Source organism: Sapajus apella, unplaced genomic scaffold (genome assembly GCF_009761245.1).
Source record: "Sapajus apella isolate SASKATOON/1434 unplaced genomic scaffold, GSC_monkey_1.0 scaffold62, whole genome shotgun sequence".
NCBI classification, from domain to species: Eukaryota; Metazoa; Chordata; class Mammalia; order Primates; family Cebidae; genus Sapajus; species Sapajus apella.
This window is the reverse complement of record NW_022437002.1, coordinates 9975370-9995363: the sequence shown is the minus strand read 5'-3', so window position 1 is coordinate 9995363 and position 19994 is coordinate 9975370. Positions and strand designations below refer to the sequence as shown.

Sequence of the window (19994 nt, the reverse complement as noted above, 5' to 3'; positions counted from 1 at the left end):
CGGAGTTTCACTCTTGTTGCCTAGGCTGGAGTGCAATGGCACAATCTTGGCTCATCGCAATCGCCACTCACCACAACCTCCACCTCCTGGGTTCAAGCGATTCTCCTGCCTCAGCCTCCCAAGTAGATGGGATGACAGGCATGCACCACCACAACCAGCTAATTTTGTATTTTTAGTAGAGACGGGGTTTCTCCGTGTTGGTCAGGCTGGTCTCGAACTCCAGACCTCAGGTGATCCGCTCACCTCGGCCTCCCAAAGTGCTGAGATTACAGGCATGAGCCACCACGCCCGGCCCCTACTATTATTATTATACTTCTGGTACTAGGTATGAGAAAAAAGTATGACAAAAAGTACTTTCTCTGACACAGACTTGGAGAGCATGGAAGGTATAAGGATTAAATCTTGGTACGATCTTTCTACATATCATCATTTGTTGAGCACTTAGCATATGTCAGTGTCTATGCTGGCTTCTCTTGCCTACATCATTATAATAGTTCATATTTATGAAGCACTTACTCTGTCAAAAAGCAATGTGCTATGCTCATTATACAATTTCATTTAATCCTCACAACAACCATGAAAAGAAGGTGAAACAGGCACTACTGTTATCACAGTTTTCCATAAACGGAATGAGGTTTACAGAATGATAAGCCCAAGAACACTGAACTAGTAAGTAGCAGAGCTAAAACTAGACCCCTTTTTACCTAGGACCATCACAGTAGACAGAGTTCTCTTCTGTTGCGAATAATCTTAACATTTTGGGAAACGCATACACTTCTCTAGTGTTTAAACTTGCATAATAGGTGGGGTGCAGTGGCTCATGCCTATAATCCCAGCACTTTGGCAGGCCAAGGTGGGTGGATCACAATGTCAGCAGTTCAAGACAAGCCTAGCCAACATGGTGAAACCCCGTCTCTACCAAAATTAGCCAGGCATGAAATTAGCGGGTGCCTGTAATTCCAGCTACTTGGGAGGCTGAAGCAGGAGAATCGCTTGAACCTGGGAGGCAGAGGTTGCAGTGAGCCGAGATCACACCATTACATTCCAGCCCAAGCAACAGAATGAGACTCCATCTCAACAAAACAAACAAAAAGGAGGTTGACAGAGTAGAGAAAGAAAGCTAAAGGGTTAAAAGAGCAACAACATGAGAAGAGGCAGAACTCTTGAGATCTTTCATGTCCACTTGAATGTACATCTGCATTACAGAAGAAAACCTGGTATTATATCTGAAATAGTTTATGTAATTAACGTATACGCCCTCCATACAAAATATCTTCAGTAGCCCCCCCTGCTGCCCTATGGCAGGATCTACAGGAGAAAGCCCAAAATACCCAAATATGGAACGTGTGTGTCGATGGTTTACCCACCTTTCCAGCATGGCCTTCTCCTCACCTCTTCCACATAGGCCTTCTGTTCTTATTCAGCCACAGCCATGCCATGTCCACGGCCAGCTTTGAAAGCCCTCTGTCTTCTCTGCTAATACAAATCCACTACTGACAACTATGACTTTGAATATATTATTCAATCTCTTTAAGCACCAGATTCCTTATTTGTAAAATGAGGAATTAACATCCACCTAATAGGGATGTTGTAGGAGACATGAGACAATTGGAAAACATGCAGGGCTCTGCCTAGCGTATAGTAAGTGCTCAAAAGGTAATAGTTTTGGCCGGGTGTGGTGGCTCACACCTGTAATCCCAGCACTTTGGGAGGCCGAGGTGGGTGGATTACCTGAGGTCAAGAGTTTGAGACCAGCTTGGCCAACATCACAAAACCCCATCTCTACTAAAAATACAAAAATTAGTTGGGCATGGTGGTGCAAACCTGTAGTCCCAGCCACCCAAGAGGCTGAGGCAGGAGAATCACTTGAACCCAGGAGGTGGAGGTTGCAGTGAGGCAACATCACACCATTGTACTCCAGCCTGCACAACAGAGCGAGCCTCAGTCTCAAAAAAAGAAAAAAAGAAAAAAAAAAAAAAAAAAAACCTCCGATAAATGCTATTACGCAGGAAGACTGAACTATAGCTAAGAGGCCTTAGTTCTATCCCATCAGTCAGCTGCACAACTCTGGACACATCCTTTCCCCTCTCCCTTATCTGTAAAATGAAGTTGGAGCACATATATACGTATGCCTAAGAGTCTTTCTGAATCAGATATTAAGCATGCGATTCCTGACAGTGTATCAATATAAACTTATTTCTACTCAATCTCCCCACACAGACACACCCACCATAGAAATCCTAGAACTGTTTACTCTGCCTGAATCTGGTGTTTGTAACTGGACAAGTCACCACTCTGGACCTCAGTTTCCTCATCTGTATAATGGGAATGGAAAACACCAACATTAAGGGGTAAGGTATAAACAAAAGGCACATGTGGCAGATCTTCATGAACCACAAGACCAGTATGATAATGATACCACATTAGTAACGACAGTCTCCTCGGTGAGTACCACCATATGCAGCAGGAGGAGCTGGGCATTAAGACGCGGGATCCAATTTCAGCCTGGCAGTTGTTGCCTATAAGAGCTTTGACCTCAGCTGCCTCAGAAGAGGCCAGGCACTTAACATATATTATCTTATTCAATCACCATACTGAAATCTTCCAGAGTAGGTTTGATGGCCCCAAGGAATGGGGAGCAGCCCTTGCTCTTGCTAGAACGGGAACGACAAATCTCCTCCACTCGTTCCCGCGAAGTCCCGCCCCAGCCACGCCAGCTGCATTAGCATACATTTGCATGCATTTACATACAGCTTGGACTGGGATCCCAAGGTGGCGAGAGGGTTGAGACGAGAGTAACACATGGCGACAAGGGCCAGCGCTCGTGGGGCCTGTGTGGTCCTACCTGGCTTCGCTCTCGGTGTTCCCGCTGCCGGGACTTAGCGGCCTTCCGAAAAGCCGCCGCCATGTCTGTACAGCCTTGGAAAAACTCAGGGGACGGCTCCGCACTCCCTCCGCCGCCGAGTCCACTGATCCTACCGGAAATAGGCCCAGCCTCTGGTGGTTTAGAACCGCCTACTTCCTCTAAGCAACCTATCCGGAGCCGATCTTCCGGAAGTACGTCATCCAGCAAAGGCAGACACCTCAGGCTCCTTCTGGGAAGTGTAGTTTCATAGATCTAGTCTTGTGACTCGACAAGAGCCCGTTCTTATTAGCTAGAGCCTGTCCACGCTGCCCAGATCTCGCCTTCGCGCTCGGCCCGCGTTGGCACCTGGGAACACGTGGCTGGCACTGCCCTGCGTCCGAGTCGGGCTTGGCGTGTGCGCATGTGCAGTCACTTACAGCTCGGCACGGGTTGCAGTATTTAGGCGGTATGTTTAAAGCCAGAGGAGTATGCACTTAACAGTGTTGGCGCTGGCTGGGCGCCGTGGCTGACGCCTGTAATCCCAGCACTTTGGGAGGCTGAGAGGGGCGGATCACGAGGTCAGGAGTTCGAGACCATCCTGGCCAATATGGGGAAACCCCGTCTCTACCAAAAAAAATAGAAAAATTAGCCGGACGTGGTGGTGATGCACACCTGTAATCCCAAGCTACTCGGGAGGTTAAAACAGGAGAATCACTTGAACCTGGGAGGCAGAGGTTGCAGTGAGCCAACATCGTGCCATTGCACCCCAGCGGGAAATAGAGTGAGATTCTGTCTCAAAAAAGACACACCACCCCAAATATGACTGTAGGAGACCAGAACATGCCACTCCAAAATATATATTTATCTTATTTCTTTCAGCTGGTTATGCTGAGAAACTGCAGACAGAGGAGTTGCTCTGAAAAGCTGTCCTTTCTTTTGTAAAATAAATTTACATCTACAACGGAAATCTACATTTTTAGTGAGGTATCTGTGTCAAGAAGAGGGCTGACAACTGTTACTTCCTGAGAGATTTTATCTCCATAACAGGACATTTCTTCCCCTCACCTTCCCATAATTTGTGTTGCCACCAGCCCCCAGAAGCCCCATGCCACTATTCTTTTTTGTAACTCAGAACACTATATAAACTTGGTTTATATGACCCACCCATTTTTTGCTCTTCTACAACAGTGTACAGAAAAGAACATTCTATGGAGAGACAAGAGATCTTAAAACCATACCTGGCTCTGCCACTCACTTACAGGCTGTGTGACTTTTGGCTGGTTTCTTGACTTTAATGAGCATCATTTTTCTCAACTATAAAATGAGAATAATAATAACATGCACTTCTTGCTTCACATTGCTGTCAAGAGCTCACAGTTGAACTGATGAATCATATCTGTAAAGAGCATAGAAGGGAATCATTCAATGACAGTAGCTATAAAGTTCTGAGTCCCTCACATCCCCAAGGGAATGGCTGGTTGACGATATGAGGATCAGAGGCAGTACAAGGTAATGATTAGAACCGTGACCTATGAGGTGTGTTCTGAGGCTACCCCAGTCAAAGTAAAGTTAGATTCACTGAGCCTCCATCTGAGTGTAAATTGAGGTACTAATAATACTATACCCACAGGACTGAGTATAAAATGAAGTCATGTGTAAAGTGCTTAATGCTGTTTTTTACTCCTTAGCAAGTTCAAAATAAAATGGAGTTAGTAGGCCAGGCACAGTGGCTCACTCCTATAATCCCAGCACTTTGTGAGGCTGAGGCAGACGGATCACCTGAGGTCATGAGTTCGAGACCAGTCTGACCAACATGGAAAAACTCCATCTCTACTAAAAATACAAAATTAGCCAGGCATGGTGGCACATGCCTGTAATCTCAGCTACTCGGGAGGCCGAGGCAGGAGAATCACTTGAACCCAGGAGGGAGAGGTTGTGGTGAGCCAAGATTGTGCCATTGCATTCCAACCTGGACAACAAGAGCAAAACTCTGTCTCAAAAAATAAAATAAAGTAAAATAAAATGGAGTTACTATTGTTATTTTTATTATTACTAAAGCTGCTCTCAGTTTACAGAGAGGACTGGGCATAGTAAAGCATTCTAGAGGCATTTGGTTTCTTTTCCACCACAGGAAACAGGGTGTATAATTGCACCCATTTCTCATGGCAGCTCAGGAGCTCTGAGGAAATCCTCTCCTTAGTCCCCAGAAATGCCAGTCCAGTTGACCAGTGGGCATGAAACAGCTGAAAGGATGAGTTTGAGCCTTGCCCATTTAGGGCCTCTTACATTAACAAAATTTCATCTCATTTGTCACTTATCATTGGAAGACAAGACCCTTTATAACCTGACCCATCCCATGCCCACCTTTCCAGCCTTGTTTCCATCAAGAAGACCAGCTATCAGGCACGGTGACTAGGTGGCAGCCCCAGCCACTCCTGTCTCTTCCCCTGAAGAAGGCACTGGGTGATCAGCATACCCAAGAAAAGCTAGCTCTGTACGTTAGACATGGGGACCTTGGTGTCAGTCCTAGTTTTATATCTGTCACCTACTGGCTTGTGATTTGAGGCCATGATGTTATATACTCTGAGTTTGTCTCACTCTGTCAAATGGTGATGATGATAATTATTATAATAAACACCTCATCTGATTTTTGTGAGGACTGAAGGAGGTAATAACTAGCACGTGGCATGGTGCCCTTCACACAGTCAACCATTAACCACATTAGTTCTCACTCTGCCCTCCTCACCTCCTGTGCTCTGTAAAAGTCTCTTACCTATTTTACCCTCTCCACCCACAGATTCAATGTGCAGCTTGGGGTCACAAGGAAAGCTTCTGGACGGCCAGGCAGAGTGGCTCATGCCTATAATCACAGCATATCGGCAGGCCGAGGCGGGCAGATCACTTGAGGTCAGGAGTTCGCAACCAGCCTGGCCAACATGGTCAAACCCCATCTCCACTGAAAATACAAAAATTGGCGGGGCATGGTGGCGCGTGCCCATACTCCCAACTACTCAAGAGGCTGAGGCAGAAAAATAGCTTGAACCTGGGAGGTGGGCATTGCAGTGAGCTGAGATTGCTCCACTGCACTCCAGCCTGGGCGACAGAGTAAGGCTCTGTCAAAAAAAAAAAAAGAAAGAAAAAGAAAAAGCTGGACACGGTGGCTCACACCTATAATCCCAGCAGTTTGGGAGGCTGAGGCAGGCGGACCACAAGGTTAGGAGTTCGAGACCAGCCTGGCCAACATGGTGAAACCCCATCTCTACTAAAAATACAAAAATTAGCTGGGTGTGGTGGTGCATGCCTGTAATCCCAGCTACTCTGGAGGCTGAGGCAGAAGAATCGCTTAAACCCAGGAGGCAAAGGTTGCAGTGAGCTGAGATTGCACCACTGCGCTCCAGCCTGGATGACAGAGCAAGACTCACTCTCAGGAAAATAAAAATAAAAATAAAAGAAGCCACCTGGGCAATTTGGAAGAGGTTATCTGCCAAGCCTTGAGGCCTGCAAGGGCTGTAGGCAGCCAGTATAAGAGTCAGCATACACCCAGAGAAGAAAGCTTGTGATCTCACTAGGGGGAAGGAGGCCCGTGGTTACAGGCATCACAGAGTGATTCACCACCCAGAGGAAACCATGAGAGGCCTGTCAGTAGCCACCCAGAGCCTTCTTTTAAAAATCCTTGCAGGGTAAAAAAAATAGCAGGGGTATCCTAAGAAGAAGATAAAGAAGAGTATGTGGGGACCTCTGGGGTTACTGAGGGACAACAGACTTCTACTCACCCAAGGCCAGTCGTCCAGCTCCCGGGCTCTGCTTCCAGCCCCGGTTCAGACACACCTGTTTTCCAAGGAGGGGGGAGGATAGATAGGGAACAGGAACAGGGAGTCCATGTGGCTGATCCCTGGACTTTCCTGGGGCACGTCCTCCTAGGCCAGCGAAAATAGAGTGAGCAGGGAAATGTGAGCCCGCTGGGGAGTGGAAATGGAGACGAGGAGACACAGCTTCCCTGTAGGCAGCTTGCCCCTAGGCCGGTTTCCTTAGCCCAGGTGGGCCCAAGCCAGAGAGCTAACTTTCTCTGACCCCCCAGACTCCAAGTCCAAGCAGCTGAACCTTAACATGAAAGGGGGACTGTCCCCACATATTGACAGCCTATTATGTGCTCTCACCCAATCTTTACAACAATGCTGTGAGGCAGTCATTCACTTTTCACAGCAAGAAGACTGAGGTTTATAGAGATAAAATGACTACAGATACTAGAGCCTAACGGTGAAGCTCATTTTTGGCATAAGCGCTATGACATCTGACTGTCTAGGTTTGATTTTTATTTCCCTCCCCCCCAAGATGGAGTCGTGTTCCGTCGCCCAGCCTGCAGTGCAATGGTGCAATCTCGGCTCACTGCAACCTCCGCTTCCCAGGTTCAAGCGATTCTCCTGCCTCAGCCTCCCGAGTAACTGGGACTACAGGCAAGTGCCATCACACCTGGTCAATTTTTGTATTCTTAGTAGAGATGAGGTTTCGCCATGTTGGCCAGGCTGGTCTCAAACTCTTGACCTCATGATCTGCCCACCTCGGCCTCCCAAAGTGCTGGGATTACAGGTATGATCCCAGCCTGTATTACAGCCACTGTGCCCTGCCGATTTGATTTTTCTTTAACTAGAGATGGGGGGGGTCTCACTTTGTTGCCAGAGCTGGTCCTAAACTGTTGGGCTCAAGCAGTCCTCCTGCCTCAGCCTCCCAAAGTGCTGGGATTATAGGCAAGAGCTACCATGCCCAGCCAACCATCTGGATTTGAATCCTAACTTTGCCATTATTACCTGTGTCGCCTTTGCCAGGTTACTTAATCTCTCTATACCTCCATTTTCTCATCTTTAAAATGGGGATAAAAATATATATTTAGACCAGGCGTGGTGCCTCATACCTGTAATCCCAGCACTTTGTGGGGCTGAGGCAAGAGGATCACTTAAGCCCGGGAGTTCAAGACCAGCCTGGGCAACATAATAAGACCCCTGCTTCTACAAAAAATTAAAATTAAAATTAATTAGGTGGGTGTGGTGGCCCATGCCTGTCTGTAATCCGAGCTACTTGGGAAACTGAGGTCGGAGGATCAGTTGAGCGCAGGAGGTTAAGCTCAATTACAGTGAGCTATAATTGCACCACTGCACTCCAGCCTGGGTGATAGAGCAACACATTGTATCAAAACAAACAAACAAACAAAATACGTATATTTAATAAAGTTCTTGAATAATAAGGTATGTTAATATATGCAAAGTGTTTAGGACTGGTGCAAAAAAAGAACTCAGGAAGTACTGGCTCTTATTATGACTAGGAGGAATTAGAGCCATGCATCAAGAACAGAGATTCCAATATTCTGCCTTTCATCGGGCCCTTCTGCACCCACTCACAAACTCCCGCTTCTGAAGGCTCCCCACCTTTGCCCTCCCATCAACCCAGAGCTGACCTCCTCTTGATACCCACTCCACCAAGACTGAGTAGTCTTCACTGCTCTGCCCTGGGCTGGGAGTTTCTTACACCTGCCAGATAATTCCCAGAGAGGCCAGGCGCGGTGGCTCACACCTGTGGTCCCAGCACTTTGGGAGGTTGAGGCAGGCAGATCATGAGGTCAGGAGTTCAAGACCAGCCTAGCCAATATGGTGAAACCCCGTCTCTGCTAAAAATACAAAAAAATTAGCCAGGCGTGGTGGCATGCACCTGTAGTCCCAGCTACTTGGGAGGCTGAGGCAGAAAAATTGCTTGAACCTGGAAGGTGGAGGTTGTAGTGAGCTGAGATCGTGCCACTGCACTCCAGCCTGGGCAGCAGAGAGAGACTCTGTCTAGGGGAAAAAAAAAAAAAAAAAAAAAAAAAAATCCCAGAGAAAGGCCCCATCCATGGGCTGGATGCTCACTGCCTGAACTCTACAGAGCAGGTGCCTGTGATCCAAACTGAGGACGGTAGAGGGACATGCATACTGAAGCAGTGTCTGTCATCCATTCATTCATCAGATATTTATGATGTGCCGAACCCTGGGTTAAGTACTGAGAAGGCAGTGGTGAACAAAAAGGAGCCCTGCCTTCATGGCTCTTACCATTTAGGCAGCAACAGCAATAATAAACAAGCAATTATTTAATTTTGAAAGGAAACCAGGCCTGGAAGGTGACTTGGGAACCAGGAATCCAGGCATGACACAGAAATGGGAGGGAATGGTTCTCAGGAGCCCCAGCCTGGGAGTGTGTTAGTGTCTCCTTGAGAGCTCAGCTGCACCCAGCCTGGGGTGTGGGGAGGTCTCTGCAGGCGCCTGAATCTTCACTCTAGATGCTAAGGTTATTCCAGGGTTGGTTTGCTGTCTCTCGTTTCCCCAAACAGCCTCCTGCCACCCTCCTTCCCCACCCTTCCAGACCGAGGCTATTTATTCCTAGTGACAAGCCTGAGGATCCCAGGGGGGGTGGCCTCGAGGACCTGGAGGGGCCTCGTGTCCCTAGCAGGCGCCAGTCCTCCCTCACAGACACAAGGAGGAAGCCAGAAGCTCAGACACAGCAGATATCCGCCCCCCTCTCCTCCACCACCCCTGCGGCGCTCCATCTTCTCACACTCTTCACACCCCTCCCTAGAAGCCCAAAGATCATGGGGCCACGGATTAGGGTCTCCCCCGAGCCTCAAAGGTCAAAACTATTCCTGGGCACTGCGGAAACCCAAGCAAGGCAAGACTTCTCAGTGTCAGGAGGCCGCTGGAGGTGGGGAGGTGGTTACCCCTATTTTTGCCACTCAAAGTTGTGGAATAAAACCCTTTGAAGGTCAAGGCCCTATGGTAGGAAGGGGTCCTCTCTTTGCCCCATGTTTTCAGAGAACACCTTGGTGCCCGCTGACAGGCTCAAGACAGCAGAGGCAAAACCTCCTCCTCCAGCCTGGATTAAAGCCGGGCTGAGTGTCACCCCTAGGGGTAAGGTAGGGGGGGGACGGGGGGAGATCCGAGGAGGCCAGAAGCCTCTTCCCCAGTGGACTGTGGTCTGTGGGGTCCGGTGCTGCCGGCCTGAGATGGAATACAGCAGTCTCCCTCTGGCAGCTGGGGATGGGGGTGGGAGGGGAGGACGCAGCGGCTGCGGGGAGGGGACAGGGGCGGGGTCCCGGCTGCCCGAAGGTTGGGAGAGCCAGGTTAGGCCGGGCGGGAGGAGGGGGCCGGGCCGGCGGGCGGCCGGGCGGGAGGTGGGGGCGGGGTCTGGCCCCCGCGGCGGGCAGGGGGGCCGGGGGCGGGGTCCGGGCGGGGCTGGCCGGCGCTCACTTCCTCGGGGAGGGGTTGGGGCCGCGCTCCCACTCGCCCACACTGTCCGTCTGCAGTCGGCAGCCTAGCCGGCAGCTCGCTCGGCCCCCGCTCGGCCCGGCCCGCAGGTAGGAGCCGCCGAGGGACGCGGCGCCCGGTTCCCGGCCCCGCCCGCCCGCCCGCCCGCTTCGAGGTAAGCGCCCCGCCGACCCCGGCTCCCAGCCCCGGCCGTCCTCCCCCTTTGCTCGGGCCGGGGAGCGAGCGGACCCGCGGAGGGCTGAGGCCAGCCGCGGCCCCAGCCCCTGTCCCCGCCGGGCTCTGGCCGCTGGCGCCCGGGACACGCCGAGCCCGGGAGAGCGCCCGCCCGGACTGGACCCCTCCGGGCTGCCCGGCGGGGCGGGGGCGGGGGCGGCAGCGAGAGTTGGGCGGGGGAGGGGGGCTAAGTTTGAAATAGAAAAGCCAGAGAGAGACAGACAGACAGACCGAGCAGGAGCGCTGGAGAAACTGAGGTTCTCGGAAAGCCTGGTGGAGCGAGAGACCGAGACAGGCAGGGACTCGAGGCACAGGAGGCTACCGAGATCATTGAAACAAGGACATACTGGGCGTACGGAGTTACCGGTGGACAGACCCGAGGCATGGGGGCCGTCCCAGGCTTTGTGGAGCATTTTCAGAAAAAGCTTACGTAGAACCCCAGCGAACACATTGCTAGGGCCCTTCTCTGGGCCTTGGAGGTGCCCTGCGGCGTGGGTGTCAGTGGCATCGTGCTGAGTCTGCTCTCTGAGGCCTGCAGAGACACCGAGAGACTAGAGACAGAGACATTCAGGTATGCAGAGATGGCAAAAGAGACCTGGATGCAGAGACAGAAAAAGGGAGGTGGTAGGCATTGAGACATTCAGCCGTGTAGACAAGAGGAGACCAAGACTTGAGATCCACAGAGGCATGGGCCCCCGGGGGAAACAGCCAGTCAAGATATAGGGCCGTCCAAAACCTAAAGACAGCCGCTGAAGTGTGCCCAGACTGAGATGCTGAGTGGAGCAGAGACAGAGACTTAGTGGAGGCAGAGAGACCTAGGTGGGCTGACAGCTTCCAAGACAGCCCCTGACATACCCAGGCCTGAACCATTGGGGAAAGAGAAACTCTGAGCCCACTGATCCCCCAGGAGGCAGAGGCCCTGAGACAGTAAGTTCGAGATCAAGAAGAGCCCCGTGCACACACACAGCCACAAAGATAGCCCCAACTTATTTTTAAACTCAAATCTTGGACGGGCTGCCTCAGCCCTGGGGGACCGTGGTGAATGAACTGTTCTATTCCTCTCCTGTCCCCAGAGCAGCTGCGGGATCCTGCTCCCCAACCCCCTTCCCTAAACTTCTCTGACTTTCAGGCCCCATGGGGGAGAGCAGAGCTTGGGGTTGGTGCCTGGTTGCAAAGGGTGAGGGTTGGGGGAGTTGAATTTCTCCGTTCAAGTCTCCTGTCGGCTTCTAGAAGGTGGGGGAGGGGTCTGTTCTGATCCTGACTCACAGCTGTGGGACCTGGCCAGGGTCCTCCTTGGACAGTGGGTGTGTTGGGGGTGGGGGACAGAAGGGTTGAATGGTTGGCATGGGTCATTGGAAAGGCTTCTGGGTGCCTTCCAATCACAGGACTAGCAGCTGGGGAGAAGAGCTAGGCTCTGCTGCATCTCCTGTCACCCTGCCCTTAAAAGCTGACCATCTCCTTCATCACCAGGGCAGCATTTTTAGGGAGAGAGCAGAGCTCTGGGCTAGGAGGCAGGGGATCTGGGTCCCGATACGTGAGTGATCTTGGGCATGACCCTGCTCTGTTCCTGCCCTCCTTGTGCTCAATTGTAAAATGGGGATGATACTCCGTCCTTCCTGCCTTTTGTGAGATCTGATGAGATGGGATAGGCATGGACTTTGCGAGTGGCAAAGCAGCATGCAGGTGTCTAACACCCGTGGACCTGTATGAGAGATCTCAGAGTCATGCTTACTAGAGTCAGGCTGACCAGGATGGAGTGACCAGGACACTGGCCCCACTGGTGTCTTCCGTAAGCCCCCTGGGCCTGGGACCTCCTGTTCTCTCCCTGGGCCTACACTGAGAATGTCCTGGTCAAATTTCAGAACAGGCTGGGCACAGTGGCTCATGCCTGTAACCCCAGCACTTCGGGAGGCTGAAGCTGGAGGATCACTTGAGGCCAGGAGTTAAAAGACCAGCCTGGGCAACATAGTGAGACACCCATCTCTACAAAAAACAGAAAAACCTAGCTGAGCATGGTGGCACATGGCTGTAGTCCCAACTACTCAGGAGGCTGAGGCAGGTGGCTTGCTTGAACCCAGAAGTATCATTTTTTTTTTTTTTTGAGACAGAATTTTGCTCTTGTCAACCAGGCTGGAGTGCGATGACACAATCTCGCCTCACTGCAACTTACGCCTCCAGGGTTCAAGCAATTCTCCTGCCTCAGCCTCCCGAGTAGCTGTGATTACAGGCACTCACCACCATGCCCTGTTAATTTTTGTCTTTTTAGTAGAGATGGGGTTTCACCATGTTGACCAGCTGGTCTTGAACTCCTGACCTCAGGTGATCCACCCACTTTGGCCTCCCAAAGTGCTGGGATTATAGGTGTGAGCCACCTCACCTGGCCGAGCTCAGAAGTTTGAGGCTTCCATGAGCCATGATTGTGCCACTGCACTCCAGCTCTGGCAACAGAGTGAGACTCCAACTCAAAAAAAAAAAAAAAAAAAAAAAAAGGCCGAGCCAGGCTGGCCAATATGGCAAAACTCTGTCTCTACTAAAAATACAAAAATTAGCTGGGCATGGTGGTGTGCTCCTGTAATCCTAGTTACTCCAGAGGCTGAGGCAGGAGAATCGCTTGAACCCTGGAGGCGGAGATTGAAGTGAGCCAAGATTGCGTTACTGCACTCCAGCCTGGGTGACAGAGTGAGAACCCTGTCTCAAAAAAAATTCTGGGCTGGGCATGGTGACTCATGCCTGTAATTCCAGCACTTTAGCCAAGGGAAGCTAGGGCAAGAGGATAGCCCAGAAGTTTGAGACCAGTCTGGGCAACATATTGAGACCCCATCTCTATTTAAAAATTCCAGTCCTGGCCAGGCGCGGTGGCTCACACCTGTAATCCCACCACTTTGGAAGGCCGAGGTGAGCAGACCACAAGGTCAAGAGATTGAGACCATCCTGGCTAATATGGTAAAAACCCCGTCTCAACTAAAAATGCAAAAATTAGCTGCATCTGTTGGTGCACGCCTATAGTCCCAGCTACTTGGGAGGCTGAGGCAGGAGAATCGCTTGAACCCGGAAGGCGGAGGTTGCAGTGAGCTGAGATCAAGCCACTGCACTCCAGCCTGGGCAACAGAGCAAGGCTCTGTCTCAAAAAAAGAAAAAAAAAAAATTCCAGTTCAGCTGCCATTTTCTGAGTATTTATTATCTGCCAGGTGCTTTACAATTATCATCACATTTAAGCCTGACAACAACCTTAGGAGGTAGGAAGTAGTAGTATCTCATGTAATTAGATGGGAAAGCAAGCCCAAGGTCACCCAGTTAGTAAGCGTAGGAGCTGGGATTCAAACCTTGCAGCTTGAGCCGCCCCACACACCACAGCCAGTTACGCAGTCATTCTGAGCTCCAGAAGGTTCCCTGGGAGGTACGTTGTCGGGGGAGATTGTTGGGGGTGCAGGGATTGAGAGCCATCTGTAGAGGAGCAGTCTCCCCCAAGCCCTGCCCCACTGCCGGCCAGGAAGGAATACAAGGCTGGCTCCCTTCAGTCCCCTCAGTCCCCAGCCTTGCCAGGGAAGAGGGCAGGGAGAGGGGTATGGGCAGAGACAGGTGGGCCTTAATGGTGCCCTTCACTCTGTCCTCATCAGAGCCCGGCTGGATAGACTAGAGCATTGGGGATTCTGGGAAGGAAATAGAAGCCATGCCCATACCCTATTTGGGTTGCCCTGGTCTCGGAATGCTGACTGTCTCTCAGGGGGTGGACCCAGGGCTAGCCTAGGCCTGAGATGGTGGCAGCGGCAGTGGGCCAAGCCAAGAAGGAAGGAAGAGGCCCAGGCACCCCCTGTGGACGCATTCCACCTGTGTGGCCCCCTGCTGCCCTGTGGCTGACAGCCCAGGCAATCCTCAGATGTTGGGCCAGAGGAAACCTGGATCTGAGGGCAGGAAGGGGACTGAGAAGGAGGAGTATCTTCTCTACCCTGCACCATAGCCCCCACCCCAGGAGTCCCAGCTCTAAAGACCCTGGCTCCTGGTGGCCTCATGCCCTGGCCTGGGGTGTGAGCTTACTGTTTTCCCATTGCACAGAGGCTTGATGTATGGAGAGTCAGGCCTCCAAGCTAGGGGCATCTGCTGGTGCCTGGAGTCTGAACTTCAAGCCAGAGCAGCACTTGTCAAGAATGTTGAGCTGGGGGTGGATGAGAAAAGGAGGACTTTTCCTTCAGCTTGAGCCAGGGCAGGCCCTGATGACTGCCAGTCACCGGGGCCTTGTGGGAGAGTGGGTTGGTGAATTCCTTTGTATGTCCCTGTAACTTCCTGGGGCTTATCCACAGCTGTGAGAACATCCCCATCCTATGGGTCCTGGTGGGTCCTCTCCATACCCCAGGATCCCAGCCCTTAGCGAGCAGGCTTCATGATGGAGGAGAGCAGGGGTGGAAGCTCTGACTTTGGGGCTAGAGAGTGGAATCGGGGGTAATAGAAAGGTCTGGGAACCCCACTTCCCTACCGCTCCACTCCCTGGGCTCCTGTTCCAGAGGCAGCTGTGTGGATGACCTCATCCCACAAACATGCTTTGTTCCTGAGAAAATGGAAAGTGTCTGAGGTTTGGTGGGGGGCTGGGTGTCTCCAGCAGCAGCTCTCAGGGCTCCCCCTTGTCCTACCCCCCCCACCCAAGATGGGGCCTGACTGGGGAGAAAATGTCTTCACTGGCTCTTGTTCTCTCTCCTTTCAGCTCCCTAGTCCCAAATCCTGAGAAATCAGAAAAGGTGGGAGAGACTGTCTCTCCCAGAGGCAGTGGGAGGGAAATCATGACCCCAGGGGATAGAAAGATCCTGGGGTTTTGCCAGCTGCTAGCAAGAGGTGGCAGGGACACACCGCACTCTCAGTCTGTCTCCAGTTCCCCTCTGCCTCCCGCGACACCTCATCTTCCCTTTTTCTCCCCATCGCTGGCAGAACCTGACATCTGGCCATCTGTGCCGCCACAGCTGCTGCAGATGTTTGAGGCCAATGCTGTCCAAGCTGGTGTGACCAGAGCCACAGCGGGGGTGGGAGAATGAGGGCAGAGGGTCTAGCTGGGGAAGCCTGGCTGTGTCCAGCTTGCAGGATTTCCTTCCTGCTTGAGCCTAAGCTGAGCCTCTGAGGTTCCCCTTGCTTGGCTGCTTCTCTGGGAGGGAAGGCCCAAGCTCTCACACTGGCCTCCTCCACCATTCATCAGTCCATCATCTCTCTAGCATTCCGCTGTTTTCTGGACCAGGAGGGGCCGAGAACAGCCCATTCCCATCTCTCAGTTCTGCACTCCAGAGCTCTGGATAAGGGTTCCTTTATCCATATTCCTAAGGTCCCTTCCTGGGAGTCAGGAGAGGGTGGGAGTACTGCTCATACGGAGTAGAGTGGGGTGGCCCCCTGCTCCTGCTTCTCCCACACTGGGGACAGCCGGGACAGTGGAGGCTAAACGCTGGCTGGGGCAGGAAATGAGTCACTGACCCAGGAAAAGCCCCCTCCCCCTAGATCTGCCAAGGCCTAGATAAGAAAACAACTTCTGCTTCCTGGTTTTTTCCTGACCTCTTCCTACCCCCAGTTAAATACAGAAAGAAGTATGCAGGACTCCTGGTTTCCTGGAAGCACCCTTTCCCCATCCCCACCTACTCTGAACCGGCATTTCCTATGCCAGGTCTCTTGCTGTGTTTTGAATGCAGAGGCCTCTTTGCCAGGAGCCAAGTCACAGCCCCTCTGCGTGACCCCAGTTCTACCTTGTGCCCCCCACAGGGTTCTCTCCCCTTGCCACCATGAGCGAGTCATTTGACTGTGCAAAATGCAGCGAGTCCCTCTATGGACGCAAGTACATCCAGACAGACAGCGGCCCCTACTGTGTGCCCTGCTATGACAACACCTTTGCCAACACCTGTGCTGAGTGCCAGCAGCTTATCGGGCATGACTCGAGGGTAAGGAGAGGACCTGGCTGGGCAGGAGGTGGGTGGTGACCGGAGGAAGGGGGCAAAGGATGGATCCACCAGGCCTGGGTGCCAGTGTCCCTGCTGTGTTCCCCACAGGAGCTGTTCTATGAAGACCGCCACTTCCACGAGGGCTGCTTCCGCTGCTGCCGATGCCAGCGCTCACTAGCCGATGAACCCTTCACCTGCCAGGACAGTGAGCTGCTCTGCAATGACTGCTACTGCAGCGCGTTTTCCTCGCAGTGCTCCGCCTGTGGGGAAACTGTCATGCCTGGTATGTCCCCAAGGGGCTCATCTTGTGTGAGAACTGGCATGCCTGGCATCTGCATAGGGTCTTGGCATGTCTGTCTCATACATGGAGACTTGGTCTGTGTAAAGACCTGCATACACACCGCGTTTCTGGAAATTTAATGTATGCAGGATCTGTTTGCCTGGTCTCTTGGGGGCTCCCTATATGCCAGCAGATTGATGAATTTGATACATACTTGGAGGCTTAGCATGTGTGAATATCTGCATGTTTGGTACATGTAGCTGCTAGAGGCGTGCTGAGACTGTCATGCTCAGTGCATTGGGTCTTAGCGTATGCAGAGAGGGCTTAACGTGTGGGGACCTGCATGCCTAACAGAAATGTTGGGATTCAGCACATACAGAGAATGGTGTGCCGAGGAGATGCGAGGGCTTAGCACGTACTGAACCTGTCATGCCCATGGCATTAGGACTTTGTGCGGGCAGATACTTATTTGCCTGGCACATGTGGGGTCCCGTGTGAGTGCTGAAACCATCACATCTGTTGTGATGGTTTCATCACATCTATATGAGGGCTTAGCACATAGTGAGACTTCATGACTGTTACATGGAGGCTTGCTGTGTACTGAAATAGTCATATCTGGGACATATAGGGGCTAACATATGCCAAAATCCTCATGTCTAGCACGTGCTGAGTCATCATGTCTGGTGTCTGGAGAGAGGTTAGCATGCGTAATGTACATGGGGGAGTCTTGCTGCATGTACATGGTCATCACCCTGCTCAGGCTGTGAGAGCAGTGGAGACTCCGGGGAAGTAACAGAGCGTGGGACACAGCCTCTGAGTGGAACCCCTGTTCCCCACAGGTTCCCGGAAGCTGGAGTATGGAGGCCAGACGTGGCATGAGCACTGCTTCCTGTGCAGTGGCTGCGAGCAGCCGCTGGGCTCCCGTTCTTTTGTGCCGGACAAGGGCGCTCACTACTGCGTGCCCTGCTATGAGAACAAGTTTGCTCCTCGCTGCGCCCGCTGCAGCAAGGTGGGGGCTGGGCCAGCCAGGTGGGGGTGAGTAAGGCCCGTTGTGGTGTGGGAATCGCCACTCATACCTACTAATGGATGCTGCCCCCGCAGACGCTGACACAGGGTGGAGTGACATACCGTGATCAGCCCTGGCATCGGGAATGTCTGGTCTGTACTGGGTGCCAGACGCCCCTGGCAGGGCAGCAGTTCACCTCCCGGGATGAAGATCCCTACTGTGTGGCCTGTTTTGGAGAACTCTTTGCACCTAAGTGCAGCAGCTGCAAGCACCCCATCGTAGGTGGGACAAGGGTCAAAGAACGGAGCGGGCAGGGTGCAGGCAAGGGAGTGGGATGTGGTATTGGGCGAGGTTGAGGGCCAGACATCCCCAGATCTGCAGAGCTAACTTCCGGCCTCCCTCCAGGACTCGGTGGAGGCAAGTATGTGTCCTTTGAAGACCGACACTGGCACCACAACTGCTTCTCCTGCGCCCGCTGCTCCACCTCCCTGGTGGGCCAAGGCTTCGTGCCGGATGGAGACCAAGTGCTCTGCCAGGGCTGCAGCCAGGCAGAGCCCTGAGCCAGGGCTCCTGCGCCCAGGCTTTCCAGTACCACTGCCCCAGGACTGTGGCTCCTCTTCTAAACCACCTCTGGGACCCAGCCCCTCCCCAACATGGGTCTCTCTCTGGGCTCCGGGATTGTCTCCCCACTCCAGCATCCCCAAACTGGTGCTCCCTGAGCCAGGCCCCCAAACCTGGGCTCTTATGGAGCCTCTATGAGTCAAGCCCCTCCCCACACCTGGACTCCAGAGCTCAGCCCTCTGCCATGCAGTGTGGGTTCCCAGACTGAGTCCTCTCCCCAAATCAGGGCTCTAAACTCCAGCCCTCCAAACCTGGACTCTGGGACCTAGGCCCCCTTAAACCTAGACTTCTCTTTATAGATTTTATGTCTCCTATGGGTGCCTGAGAAGTCCTCAAAAGTGACTGTTCCCAGGCTCGACCCACCCCACCCCATCCCCGGGGCTGAGGCTGGCTGTGGGGGGCAGCAGATCAGGGGCCCACTAGTTAGGGGGCCCTAGGGGACAGGGTGCTGCCCGGCCTGTGTCCACCGAGCGTCTCCTCATTTTATTTCAGCTCCATTTTGCCCAGAGATGGGCAGAGGGGTGAGATTGACTCACCCCCCTTATAGATTCTGCAATAAAGCTGAGTGAGGAAGCAGGGCCTCTCTGTGTGTGTTTAGGGTATAGAGGGGAAGGAAGGGTTTTTGCAGACTGGGAGGCTCAGAATCTCTTCTAGACCTCGTCCTTGCAGGGCGGAGGGAGGGGGGCCGGGCCACTGGTGGGAAGTCTCTCCCCAGGAAGGGGATCCCCGCCACAGCTACTGTCCCTCTGGAGCTGGGCCTGCCTCCCTGCTGGCAGAGGGCTTTTTCCTCCATGTAGGGAAGGGAGGGGTTTGGGGGAGGTTCCAGACGAAAGCCAGGGTGGCGGTGGGGTTCCTTAATTGGCTGGTGCAAATCGTCCCCTCCGCCAGCAGTCCTGCCCAAAGCCCACAGAGCCGGGACCGGTTCCGATCCCCAGTCTGAGCCCAGACCCTCTCAGACCCCTTCCCCCTCTTCCCAAGGATTAGCGGGGGCGGCCCGGGATCCGCTCGCGCCGCACGTTTTTTGCCAAAAAAGGAAAGGATGCAGCTGCACATGCCGCGGGAACATCTGGATCCGATTCCCGGCATGAATGGGTCACGCCCCGTCCCCCGTCTCACCCCCGCCCCCCCATTAATTCAAGTCCAGGGTGGAGGCGGGAATGAGCGAGGGGGGCTGTCCCCCAAAGTGGGGAGATGGGCGGGGCGACGCTCCTTACTCCTGGCGTTCGACGCCCGGGTCCCTGACCCTGGCAGCCAGGCTCTGGGCTCCGGGTCCGACTGTCGACTGTTGGGGCAGGTACGCACACACACAGTGGTGCCCGCAGCCGCCTGCGGTGGGGCCCGGCCTTGGGCGGGGAGGGGCCCCTCCGGCCTGGCGGAAACCGCGAGATTGTATGTATCTCATATTAAATCCTCCACGAAGTCCTGCGGGCGGGTATTATAACTGCCATTACACAAAAGTAAGAGATGCCCACAGTCAGTTGCCCCAAGTCACATAGGCAGTCACTGGTGGATCCAGAGTTCTAATCCGCTTTCTGAAGCCGTCGTTGATTTTTTTCTCTTTTCTTTTTTTTTTTTTTTTTGAGACAGTCTTGCTCTGTCGCCCAGGCTGGAGTGCAGTGGCGCGATCTCGGTTCACTGCAGCCTCAGCCCCCCACCACGCCCGTCTAATTTTTGTATTTTTAGAGGAGAAAGGCTTTCACTATGTTGGTCAGGCTGGTCTCGAATTCCTCACCTCATGATCCGCCCGCCTCGACCTCCTGAAGTGCTGGGATTACTGCCGTGAGCCACTGTGCATGGCCTTTTTTTTTTTTTTTTTTTTTTAAATGTTATTTTAAGTTCC

The 19994-nt window shown here is 52.9% G+C and overlaps 2 protein-coding genes across 5 annotated transcripts in view; one reads left to right on the top strand and one right to left on the bottom strand.

Annotated features, from left to right (window-relative positions):
• The window catches only part of UTP11 (UTP11 small subunit processome component), an 11945-nt gene extending 8942 nt beyond the window's left edge, over window positions 1-3003 (bottom strand). Inside the window, exon 1 of the mRNA XM_032247029.1 lies at window positions 2846-3003. Within this exon, the coding sequence (XP_032102920.1) occupies window positions 2846-2908 (63 nt within the window). The 5' untranslated portion in view covers window positions 2909-3003. The remainder of the gene's footprint in view (window positions 1-2845) is intronic.
• A 6932-nt stretch (window positions 3004-9935) lies between these two features.
• On the top strand, window positions 9936-18730 carry FHL3 (four and a half LIM domains 3). 4 transcript variants are annotated; one of them, XM_032247028.1, is made up of 6 exons: window positions 9936-9983; window positions 16072-16247; window positions 16356-16530; window positions 17367-17536; window positions 17629-17815; window positions 17939-18730. In XM_032247028.1, exons 2-6 carry the CDS (start codon window positions 16092-16094, stop codon window positions 18091-18093), a joined length of 843 nt encoding a protein of 280 aa, XP_032102919.1. In that variant the 5' UTR covers window positions 9936-9983; window positions 16072-16091; the 3' UTR covers window positions 18094-18730. The 4 variants fall into 4 exon arrangements, with proteins under 4 accessions (XP_032102919.1, XP_032102916.1, XP_032102915.1 ...); XM_032247025.1 differs by lacking the exon at window positions 9936-9983 and adding an exon at window positions 9996-10282; XM_032247024.1 differs by lacking the exon at window positions 9936-9983 and adding an exon at window positions 10055-10217.
• The last annotated feature ends 1264 nt before the right edge of the window (window positions 18731-19994 follow it).

Coding starts and splice junctions, on each gene's coding strand:
- FHL3 (XM_032247028.1), top strand. CDS start 16,092: ATGAGCGAGTCATTTGACTGTGCAAAATGCAGCGAGTCCCTCTATGGA. Junction 16,248..16,355: donor TTATCGGGCATGACTCGAGG/GTAAGGAGAGGA, acceptor TGTTCCCCACAG/GAGCTGTTCTATGAAGACCG. Junction 16,531..17,366: donor TGGGGAAACTGTCATGCCTG/GTATGTCCCCAA, acceptor TGTTCCCCACAG/GTTCCCGGAAGCTGGAGTAT.